The sequence below is a fragment of the Plecotus auritus genome (assembly GCF_963455305.1).
Source record: "Plecotus auritus genome assembly, chromosome: 9".
Lineage (NCBI taxonomy): Eukaryota > Metazoa > Chordata > Mammalia > Chiroptera > Vespertilionidae > Plecotus > Plecotus auritus.
Genome location: NC_137783.1, coordinates 93,172,136 through 93,184,762, shown reverse-complemented (window position 1 = coordinate 93,184,762; position 12,627 = coordinate 93,172,136). Strand labels below are relative to the sequence as shown.

The window sequence follows — 12,627 nt, the reverse complement described above, 5'->3', positions numbered from 1 at the left end:
CTTGCTTCTCCCTTTCTCCTTCCATGTCTCTATGCCACCTCATACCCCATCTACCAGATAACACATGTTAACTATTCAGTAGGTATTATTTTGTACTTTTTTATATATATGAATTCACATATGTGTGTAAATATATATACATACATATACATATATACATATACCTATTTAGGGTTTTTAACCTTTTTTAAAATTTGGATTACATTATACATACTTTTCTGTGTCTTGTTTTTGTTCACTCAACAATAATATTCTTTGCAAATCCTTACTGGTTTAGACCTGTGTCATTCTGTATAACAGCTTAATATCCCATGATGGGAATGTATCAACATTTATTCAACTATTTTTCAGAATTAATTCATTCATAATTAATTCAACTCTGTTTCTGGGTTTTTGCACAAATAAAAACAATACTGTAAAAAACATCCTTATGCATATATCTTGAAATAAGTCCATAAAAATGGAATTGCTGATTCAAAGAATGTGTATGTTTTAATTTTAAAACATTTGTTGCCCAGCTGGCATCACTCAGTGGTGAGTGTTAACCTATGAACTAAGAGGTCATGGTTCCATTCTGGTCAGGGCACATCTCTGGGTTGTGGGCTCAATCCCTAGTGGGGCGCATGCAGGAGGCAGCCAATCAATGATTCTCTCTCATCATTAATCTTTCTATCTCTCTCTCCCTCTTCATTCCTCTCTAAAATAAATAAAAATATATTTTTTAAAAAAATATTTGTTGTCAAATCATATTTTTACCTTTTTCTTTCATCCTTGCCAACAGTATATGTTATAGCTCTTTTAAGTTTTTGTCAGTTTGATTGGTATAAAGTGATTTCTCAATAGAACTTTAATTTGCATTTCTCTAACTACAGTGTGCATATTTTTTTATATTTGTTTGGCAATGTACTGTAAATTAACTATAGTCTTTGCTCACTTTTCTGTTGGGCTGTCTTTTTCTTGTCAATTTATAGTAGCACTTTTCTAAATGTATTTTTTGTAAGTTTATTTACAAATCCTTTTGCCATACAAAAAGTCTTAAACTTTTATTTGTCACACATGTCTATCTTTTTGTTTATATCTTCTGAATTTCCTTCCTTGAATAACAAGGTTCTTCCAATGATTACACAGTATCTACATTTTTCATCTAAGTCTTTAATCCATTTGAATTATAATTTTGCATGTGACAGAAAACAGAAACCCAATTTAAACTTTTATATCAATGTGAAGTTCAATTTATCTGGTTTCTCCTGGTAATTTCCTGTTGGATTCCATTTGGAATTAAGTTTATATATTAATGTTGAAAGAACTGATATTTTTATGATAGTATATTTTCCCATCCGAGAATATGACATGGCTTTCCATTTTTTCATTTTTTATTTTATGCTCTTCAATAAGATGTTATAGTTTTCTTTGTATAGGTTCTGTGCCTTTATTTTAAATTTATTTCTCAGTATTTTATAAATCTTGTCACCATTGTAAGTGCAACATTTTTTTTCCACACATAAGAATTTATTGCTAATATAGAAAAAAATAAAAAGCCAAATTATCTGTTAGTTCTAGTAGGCATTTTCCTTGAGATTCTTAAGTTTTTTGAGATATATACAATTGAATCAACAAAAGTTTTATCTCTTTTCTATTGTTCACATCAGTTATTTTTGTCATATTGTGAATTCATATTAAATAATAGTAAATACTGCCCAGACGGCATGGCTCAGCGGTTGAGCATTGACCTATGAACCAGGAGGTCATGGTTTGATTCCCAGTCAGGGCACATGCCTAGGTTGCAGACTCGATCCCCAGTGTGGGGTGTGCAGGAGGCAATCAATCAATGATTCTCATCATTGATATTTCTCTCTCTCTCTCTTCCTCTCCCTTCCTCTCTGAAATCAATAAAAATATATATATTTTTAAAAATAATAATAGTGATTAGTCTAATTCCTGATTTTAGATGAAATTGTTTTAGTGTTTTACTGTTTAAGATAATATTTGTTTTTGATTTACAGTTCTTATTATATCTTTCTATCCTTATCCTTAACTTAGAGTTAAGATTTGCTGCTAGTTTTTATTAAATGCCTCTTCAGTATATATGACATCATTAGAGGCCTGGTGCACGAAATTCATGCATGGGGAGCGGGGGATTCCCTCAGCCCAGCCTGCACCCTCTCCAACCCGGGACCCCTTGGGGGATGTCCAACTGCCGGTTTAGGCCCGATTTAGTCAGACATCCCTCTCACAATCCGGGACCGCTGGCTCCTAACTGCTCACCTGCCTGCCTGCCTGATCACTCTTCACTGCCCCCCACCCCCCCGCTAGCCTGATCACCCCTTACCGTCTCTGCCTGCTGGCCTGATCGCCCCTAACTGCCACCCTGCCGGCCTGGTCGCCCCCAATTCCCCCCCTCCGCCGGCCTGGTCACCTCCAACTGTCCCCCCTGCCAGCCTGGTTGCCCCACACAGCCTGCTGTTCAGTTGTTTGGTCGTCCCTCACTAACACCCCTTCCAGCCTGGTCACCCCACGCAGCCTGCTGTTCAGTCGTTTGGTTGTCCCTCACTAACACCCCTTCCAGCCTGGTCACCCCACACAGCCTGCTGTTCAGTTGTTTGGTTGTCCCTCATTAACACCCCTGCCAGCCTTGTCACCCCAGGCAGCCTGCTGGTCATTACTGTTACTGTGATGGCATCCTACACAATTTGCATATTCCTCTATTATTAGTATAGACGTGATTTTTGTTCATTAATTTGTTGTTATGTCACAGACTATGGTTGGCAGATATTTCCTAATATTGATCCACCTCTGCATTCCTGGAGTAAACATTGTTGGTCATTGGATTCAGTGGCTAGGGCTGCTGTAACAAAGTACCACAAACTGGGTGCTTCAAACTTATTGTACAGTTCTGGAAGCTAGAAATCCAAAGGTGTCCACAGGGCCATGCTCCCTCTGAAACCTGGAGGGGAGGGTTTTGCTGGCCTGGCTATAGCTTCTAGTGATTTGCCAGCAATCGTTGGCAATCCTTGGCTTACAGATGCATCTCTCCAGTCCACTGTCTTCACATGGCTGTCCTGTTTCCATGTCTTTGTATCTTCCCTCCTAGCATGTCTTTCTCTGTATCCAAATTTTCCTTCTTTATAGAACACCTGTCATATTGGATTAGGGCTTACCCTAATGACATCATTTTCACTTGATTAGCTCTGTAAAGATCCTATTTCCAAATAAGGTCACATTCTGAGGTACTAGGGGTTGGCAAAATACAACCCTTAAAAGCCATACTTGAACAATTTTGATGTATTACTGGATTCTATATGATAATATTTTATTTATAAACTAAGATCTGTATGTATAAATGATATTTGTATATAGTTCTCTTTTTTTTCCTACTTGTTTTAACATTATGTGGGCTCTATAATATAAATTGGGAGCTTTCCATCTTTATGAGTGGACTAAAAGAGTTTAAGTAATATTAGAAATATCAATTCTTTAAAAGTTAGAAAGAATTTAGCTGTGAAACCATCTGGACATTGAAGTTTCAATGCAGTAACTCGATTACTTTTCCATTCTCTTTTAAGATACTTGCTGTATTCAATTTTCCCTTCTCCTTAGGTTTTTTATTTTGTTTTGTTTTGTTTGTAATTTGTATTTTTCCAGGAAATCTTTATCCATTCCAATTTGTTTCCTTGTTATCAAAGGTAATAATATCCTACAATTCTTTTCATCTCTTCTACATTCTGTATGTTCCTTTCTTATTCCTCAGCTTGTACAATTTAGGTCTCTCCCTCTGTTTTCTTAAATCTGACACACAATGGGATTATTTCTTTTATTAGTATTTTAATGTAAAAGCTTTTGGATTTATAAACCTGGATTAAATTTTAACTCTTCCATGTATTTTTCTCCTACCAGTCTAGGCTCCATTTATTTCTCCTTTCTTTGACTTTCTTTAGCACTCTTAGCTGTAAAATATTTTGAATTGTCTTTTTAAAAAAATTTTTTTTGTATTTATATGTATTTTTGTCCCTTCAGCCATAGAATTGTTTAGAAATGAAGTGGATTATATTTAATACTTCATACAGGGTTTGATAGCATAGGGCTCAATAAATATTTGTGGATTTATGAATCTCACCTGTAGTCTAAAAAGCATGAATAAATTACCATGGAAACCATTGCTAATATCATTAAAGAAATCAGAAAAGCCTCATTTTATCTCACTTCCTACGTGATCTCAGTACAAATAGTTGTTGCTATTCCTTGATTAAAAATCATTTGAGTTCCTACTCGGTGCAACGTAATTTAACTCACAATAATACTTGATATTACTTACTATTTTTTCATACATATTAGTTTAAACTACTCATTTTTTTATTGTATTCTCCATGAATGGAAGATCTCTTTTTCATATTTAATGACATCTGTAGCACTTAGCACATACATATACAATATAAATTTGTTTAAAGATTGGTTAATTGGATATCATAAAATAGAATACCATTGATGTGTGGCCCTCAGTGTGATACTTATTAAAATAGTATTTAGTTGTACATACTTTATGTATGACTATAATTCATAAAAGAGATTGATTTTATACCTGCTCTCTATTCTTTGTATGTGAAGATTTAGAATTGACTTTGTTAACTGAAATAGGCCACTCCCCAAAGAGAAAAATCTCAAGTGTGTATTAAATTTATAAAAGAGTTTAGTAGAATTCTTTGCTCTTTAAGAATTTACAATCTATTATGTCACTTATTTAGCACTCAGTTTAAAGATGTCATGAAGAAAACTCCTATCTGTTACGTGTTAAATTCATTCTACTGTTAGATTATTAGTTAATATCTTCTGAAATAATTGAAATGAACAAGTAAATGCAGAATTAAATCATTGGTGCTGAAATTTTACATTAGACAAGAAAAGAAATATGTACATCATCATTTTTATGTCTTTTAAAATATGTGGTATTTGGATAATATTAAAATAGTGTTTTTTTCCTTTCTAGACAAGTGAAGTTACTGATATTAAGGTAAGTTACTTCTAAATAACTGGAGCTTTGGGAGCTTTCCTGCCCGACGGACTGTGAAGGTCCCTGCTAATTTACACTCAGGAAGAGGACATTAGAAAGGCACTCACAGTGGCAGGAACAGTAGGCCTGCGCCAGCCCCTCTCTTCTGGAGGCTGGGCTGATGGACAGACCATCCGGTCTGCGGGTTTTCCTCAGGTCTCAGTGAGATTCTTGGAATTTGTGCAAAAACTTAACTGCATGGAGAAAAGGGAAGTGTTTAACTTTATTCTGCTCTGGGGCAGCTAACAAAGAATCAAGTCTATCATGGTAATTTCTGTGATTCCATATTTACTTGACCTGTACTTATAGTTATTAAAGTTTCTCTCTTTTCAAGAAAGTGTCATAAAACCAGATTTAATCAGAACTCAGAATTTAGGGTAATTTTTAAGACTAATTTGTTTTTCACTACCCATAAAATTTTCTAAATAATGTAATAGCATAAAAAATAAGAACCCTCAGAAGTATCTAAAGCAGCCTGAAAGTCAGCATACTAACCATAAAATATAATTAAAGCCAGTTCTGTATAAATTCTTTGTTAGCCTAACTACTATTTTTGAACATACATGAATTTAAAATAAGTGCGCATACAAAATACTATTATTCAGACACCTCGTTACTTCAACTGGCCTAATGCTAGTATGTAGGCACCAGGGGTTTTGGCATTTCAAGAATAAAGAAATGGATTAAAACTGTAGAATCCTAAATTTTTGAAGAAGAAAAAAGAAATTGAGATAAGGGGCTTATAAAATAACACATCAGAAATACAGAGGTAGAATTTAAGCAATGCCTATTTTCACATGATAACCATCTAGTGAAGGATATATTCCTGAAATTGCCAGAGAAGTATTTAAGAAAAACATGAAATGAGAGAGGTCAAAAACCATTGTTGTCAAGGAAAATGGTATATGTTTTTATTTATTTTACTTTTTTGTTAATCCTCACCTAAGGATATTTTTCCATTGGCTTTTAGAAAGAGTGGAAGGCGGGGGGGGGGGGGGGGGGGAGGAGAGGAAAGGAGGGAGAAGGAGAGGAGGGAGGGAGGGAGGGAGGGAGGGGAGAGAGAGAGAGAAACATCCATGTGAGAGAAACACATCAATTGGTTGCCCCCACACATGCCCCAACTGGGCCTGGGATAGAACCTGCAACCCAGGTATGTGCCCTTGACCAGGAATCGAACCCAAGACCCACAAACTGATGCTGTAACTTCTGACCCACACTGGCCAGGCCAGAATATGTTTTTAAATATAAATCATGTAAATGCATTAGCTGTGTAGTTCTTCTAGGCCATGCTCACAACACTTGTTTAAATATGGTACATTTAGAAATTGTGGGCTTTTTAATAAATCATTATTATTATCCTTAATTAGTTTAACACTGGGCCAAAAGGAGTCACAGATAAAATCTAATTTAATAAGAAAATGCTTGAAGAAAATTATAACTGAGCAGCAGAGCATCAAGGATTATACATTGTGAATAGTAGATATCTTTTTTTAGGAGTAACATGCTGAATCTTTTCCATCTCTTCCAACCAGATCTGCTCAGATAAATATTTTCCTTGTGAATTGCAATATTTTATAGGACTCTGCCTCCTTTATATTTATTACAAATTTACTCTAATTTTAGAACACACAATCCTTTCTCTCTTCAAGCAGACTCACATGACTCTCTTATCTGCAGTGGTGTACCTCTGTGGAGACATACTACAGGCAAGGGCTTAACAATCAGAGAAATCCTCTGAGGGCCCTTCCTTCCCAAAGGGCACTGTAGCCAAAAGCCATGTAAGCTTATGGCCCTTTCTGTATTGTTTTGGGGAAGTTTGCCCTCAGGAGTGTTTCCTTTCATTTAAAAGTGAGACCTTTCTAAATATTTATAAGGTGCTCTAATCCATTAGGTAGTAAACAGAAAATGTAGTAAGAAGGCTTATCCTTTGAAACAAAAACCAAAACAAATAGGTAAACATTTTGAATACCTAATATGTACTGAATTTTAATACCTAAGGTGTCATGCCATGAAATGCACTGCAAGCCTTAAATTTAGAAACTTCTAAATGAAAGTTCTAAGCCATACTACTCATCTATAGTCTTACAGGCGTTTAACCATAGGAATTTGGAGCGTCAGAACAGATGTCTCATACACGGTACGTTTTTTATGCTAAAATATTCCAACAGTAGAGAACTATTGTTTAATCAGCAACTGCACAATTTACAGATATTTGAATTACAGGACCAGAAAGGACAATGCAGAGTCATTTAAAGCATGTTTATGTGAGAATATATAACGTTTTTTAAAACTTTGGGAGAAGAAAAGTTTAGACCTTGGCTAGGAAACTTCTTCCAGAATTTAATTCAAAGAGCATCAGAAATCTTTTTTTTTCTTGCTCCAAACCTCTCATGTTGTGATTTAAATATGTTTTCTATTCTCTTCTGAAGACATACTAAAATTGGGTTGCCCATATCAGTTAGTAAAACTTGATCATGTAACTACATTGCTCAACACTGTGTGGTACTGCACAATCTCAACTGTTAGATGATGGGTGTAGAGTGGTCCAGAATCAGAACCCAGTCTGTACGGATTTAGTATATAACCTGTTGCATCACCCAACAGTGGGGAATCAATATAGGATTTTCTATAATGACATGTATTACTTTAATCAGAAAAAAAATTCAAATTGAATCTATGTTTCAATTAATAATGGAACATTACTATTAATGTTCATTATTAATCAGCACTTGAAGGCACACCCTATAAACACAAAACCCTTTCTAGCCAACTTGTTGTAGAGACAGAGATTGCGGTGCATGAGTGAGCCTCTTTCTCTACTGGAGCATGGGCCGTAGTATATGCATTGCTTTTATTGCAATGTGTTCAGTGGCTGCTGTCACTGTGTATCTGTGTCATGAGGAGGCGAGGGTGGGAAACGGCATTTAGGAGGGACACAGAATAGAACCACATCACTTGACTCAAATGACAGGGTCTTTCCAACACAGGGGTCCAAACGCACAGAAAATATGCATCACTTACGAGGAACACTTTTTTCAGTGATGGTTTCTTTTCTTCTTAGAGCATGAACTGCGTTAACAGGGAACATTCAAGGTACACATCCATTAACAAACTGGAGTATGAAAATGAAAGGCTCCGAAGTGATCTTGCAAAACTTCATGCCAGTGGAAAACCAGTATGGGCTAACCACAACACATATGAAGAACCGGTGCAGTATGCCTATCAAAACCAAATAAAAATGGAAAAAAATGAATATAGGTATGCTGGCTCCATTACATAAGGGTATAAATGTATGAACATAGCATTGAAATTTATCTTTAAACAATTCAAATTATACCTTTACACACTTTCTTTTCATTTTAAATTTTATTGTATAGTGATAATACAATAGTGTAGATACATTGTTTTATATGAAATTCTGTGGTGTCAAAAGCTTTCAAAATATAACAGTGAAATGGGTAGACTGCTACAGTAAATTAGTTACAAAGCTGAACCTGGCACGCCTCCCCCTCCCCAAGACAGGACTGATTTTCAGTTATGGTGGCCAGTTAACATGGGCACATCTTGCTTTGGGTGGAAGAATCTATTCTCTAATATAAAGTAGACCCTTTATAAAGTGCTTCCCTAATCTGTGGATTCATTTTTCCATGGGTCTCATCATGACCCACGTCTATAGCTTTCTCACTGTGAGAGAAAAGCAGGCCCCTGAGATATTATAAAGGGTCTCCCTAGGTATGTTAGTCAGCGGTCCGTACAGAGCACCCATTAGGTGCAGACATTGTTTCCTAACCTTGTTTGTTGGAAACAACTTCGAAAGCCTTAGATGAAGGTACTAGGTGTTGTTAGTTAAACAAAAAGATAGGTCCTCTGCCTTTTATTATTTTTTAAAGTTTTTCTATTGTTTGGATTGCCCCTTTTTTCTCTCTGTCGAGCAGTACAGAATGTGCGAAAGGTCCTGACAAAAACAAGGCAGTAGGGGACCTAGAAAGCAGCCTAAGAGGTAAAGTGCTCAGCAGGAGATGATTTAATAAGCAGTGTGGACCAGCGTGCCTGCTGCAAAGCCCGCGTCCTGCCATTCTCGTTTGCTGCAAGTTTCATTAAATTTGTTTTAATGCCTTGTCTGATTTCAATGTTCTCCAGTGACCTGGTTTTTAACAGAAACAGCATTTCAAATGTTCCGAATAAATTATCACCATGTAAAAGGCACTGCGGGGAGAGTTGTTGAGATGCAAGGACACTGAACTCACCAGTGGAGAACTGTACAGCACATACCCATTAAAGTTAGCAAGTGAAACATGAAGTCTTCTTTCTCTTCCTCATAGCACAGCTCAGCCAAGTCAGAGAGTAAAGGCTATATATCTATTTGTTAGACATAAAAAAATCCAAAATTTCTTAAGTCATCTATATATATAAAAGCCTAAGCGACCGGCCGACCGGCCGACTGGCCGGTAGCTATTTTGCACACTAACCACCAGGAGGCACACGCTCAAGGCAGGAGCGGAAACCACAGGCATGGAAATATGGAACAGACTGATGAATCTCAGAGGGAAGTGGGGAGGGAGGAGGGCGGGAAGAAATTAACCAAATACCATATATGCAATACTAGAGGCCCAGTGCGTGCACCGGTGGGGTCCCTCAGCCTGTGCCCTCTTGCAATCCAGGACCCCTCAGGGGATGTCAGAGAGTCCATTTCCACCCGATCCCCGCAGGCCAGGCCGAGGGACTCCACCAGTGCACAAATCTGTGCACTGGGCTTCTAGTATTTACATATCAAAGGCTGATGCAAAAAGATCTTATTAAACTAGTTGCGAAAGGAAAAGGCTTTTAGGTAAAAATATAGGAAGGTAATGTTCCACAAAATGTTAAAGCCTGTACTCTAACTTTTAGCCACTTCCTGCTTTTAACTAAAAAGATTTGTATGATACAGTATGAAAATAAACCTTGACGTACTCAGGCAGCTCAGGTTTTGTTGTTGCTTTTCACTCCTGTTAGAAGTGATATGTTTTTCATGCTCATCCACTTAAAATGTGAAGCATTTTAAGATATCCCAAAGGATTTTCTTTTCAATAACACAGTAATTTGGCACTTTAAAAACATTTATAAATAAAATGTAATTGAATTGGGTGAGGATGTATTGAATATTTTTAAAATTTTTTTAAGTTAGAGTTTGAAGCTTAGAATAATTTGTAAGCTAATTTGGAGTCGTGGGTGGTATCCAGAGCTATTAATATATAACAAGTTTTGCCCTGGCCGGTTTGGCTCAGTGGATAGAGTCTGCAGACTGAGGGGTCCTGGGTCAGTTCCGGTTGGGGGCACATGCCCAGGTTGCAGGCTCAGTCCCCAGTGGGGGGCGTGCAGGAGGCGGATGATCGGTGATTCTCTTTCATTGATGTTTCTATCTCCCTCTCCCTTCCTCTCTGAAATCAATAAAAATATATTCTTTAAAATTATATATATATATATATATATATATATATATATATATATATACACACACACACACATATATATATATATACACACACACACATATATATAACAAGTTTTAATAGCAAGTCAATTTTGTAATAAGTGGAGTTTTATCTCTATTTAAGATATATACTTACAAGTGAAATTATGTACTGGAAAAATTTTAGTAACCACAAACATTAACCATTCAAATAGCTTCAAGTCTAGTTAATTAAAGTTTCTAAAACTAAAAACCCATATCACCAGGTTTGTCATAACCACTCTCACAGGATCCCTTGTCAAGAAATAGTCATTTAGAAGCGAAGCAAGGTGAGAAAATTCTGTGCCATGGTGTTACTCATAAAAGCAAAACATAGCAGGCTGAGCCATTCTAGGCCAGGAAATAATGAGGAGTCCATAGAAGAGGGAGTGTTGTGTGCAGTGCTAGCAGGTGAGGCGGGAAGCAGGTAATCAGTGTAGCTGTGCAGGGCTCCTGCTCCATGCTGGGCACATTATCCTATAGCCTGGGGAACACTGATGCAGGGCCAGGATTGGATGTGCAGTCAGACAGCTCTGAAAACTGTGCCACGAGTTGACTCAAATCTCAAGTGGGTCCAGCTTTCCCCAACAAAGCGATCAGATCCTGCCCTCCTGGCAACCGCAGGCAGAGGCCTTGAAGAGGGCCCGTGGAAACGATAATTGAAATAATTTTTAAGATGGCTATTACATTGATCTACTTAGCATTTTATACCAGGTGATTTTTTGAAGTATTTGAATAGCTGGATTCTAGAAGAAGAACGTGTCAGTTATAAAGATGATTTAAAGCAAAAGCACTTTACTTCATAATGTAATCTTTCCTTTCAATCTCTGCATTTCATTGATCTTACAATAAAAAGAATGTTCCTATACCAATTTTAGTCATTAACACCATCAAACTGTATCTCTGCATCCAAAGGAAAATGGATAAATGAGATAATTATTTAGATAATTTAGGACAACTAATACTTTTCCAGAAATCTCTGTATAATTGAGATTACAGAGAGAGAGATTTCTTGAATCACTTCTATAATTATCTCACTTTTGCTACTGTGCTTTAAAGTATAAATGGTGGCCTCAGTCCAATGGTTTGGTTGAAGATTCTATGCAGATGTACTATGCAATTGTTATAATTCTGTTTGACTGTGGGATGTTTCATCTGATTGTGCACATCTTAAACCATGTTATTTCAGCTTCATTTGTTGTTTTGTTTCCATGGTAATTATGGTTTGGGAGAATGAATTTTAAAAAAGATGTATTTCAAGATAAGTAAAAATGGAACACATGTTGTGTTTGTTTTTATGGACTAATTTACAGATGCCTCACTTAACTTTTATTGCTGTTTGTTTGCATAGCTTTAAAAATGTTTGCATAATAGGAAACAAGTCTGTATAAATGTTCTTTGGATGAGAACAGGGACAAATTATGTACATTTTTTTTAACTGTGTGAAATTCAAATAGGAAAGCTTTGAAAATGGTTCATCAATACCTGTGGAGAGATTGAATTAATAGTAAAAGAAAATAATTTTAAATTGAGGGGATTTTTATGTTTTCATGGTCTTTGATGATTTTTATTCAATTTAAACCACATTTTCATGAATTAACACTCAGAAATATATTTATTTAGTTCCAAACAGCCCATACTGTTAAGACCTTTTTTGGGTAAAATTTTAGGGTAAATTGGTTTGTTTGTTTTATTATTCATTTGTTTAGTCAGCATACCAATACTTAAAACCTGACTGGTATTTTATTCAGTCTCATTTTTGACCATATATTTTAACACAAACAGCAAATTCTGAACTGTGCCTTTCATCCAACTTGTGGAATTCAATTCTCATAAACACCTTTTTTATACATGGAAACATTCAAGTAACAGATAAAAGCACCTGCTCAAGGTCAACAGTGTGGAGAAGCTTAGGCGATTATTTAAATTGAAAAGATGTTCTAAAGTATTAATTCCTATAGGAATGAGAATGACTTGTTCTAGAATTTTTTAAAAGTGTAATTCTGTTAAGAAAGCCAGTGAGGTTAAGTAAAATAGGGAAAAAATTAATTATCTATTTAGAACTGTCAAGGGCAGTATTGTTAACTGTTTTAGA

The 12,627-nt window shown here is 36.1% G+C and overlaps 1 protein-coding gene across 2 annotated transcripts in view; it reads left to right on the top strand.

The window, feature by feature from the left end:
- Window positions 1-12,627, top strand: part of DEUP1 (deuterosome assembly protein 1) — a gene marked incomplete at both ends in the record, with an annotated part of 80,288 nt that overhangs the window by 60,166 nt on the left and 7,495 nt on the right. The window contains 2 exons of one of the 2 annotated variants that reach the window (XM_080640189.1): window positions 4,982-5,005; window positions 8,106-8,302. In XM_080640189.1, coding sequence (XP_080496315.1) covers window positions 4,982-5,005; window positions 8,106-8,302 — 221 coding nt within the window. The remainder of the gene's footprint in view (window positions 1-4,981; window positions 5,006-8,105; window positions 8,303-12,627) is intronic. The other variant, XM_080640190.1, reaches the window with a different exon arrangement.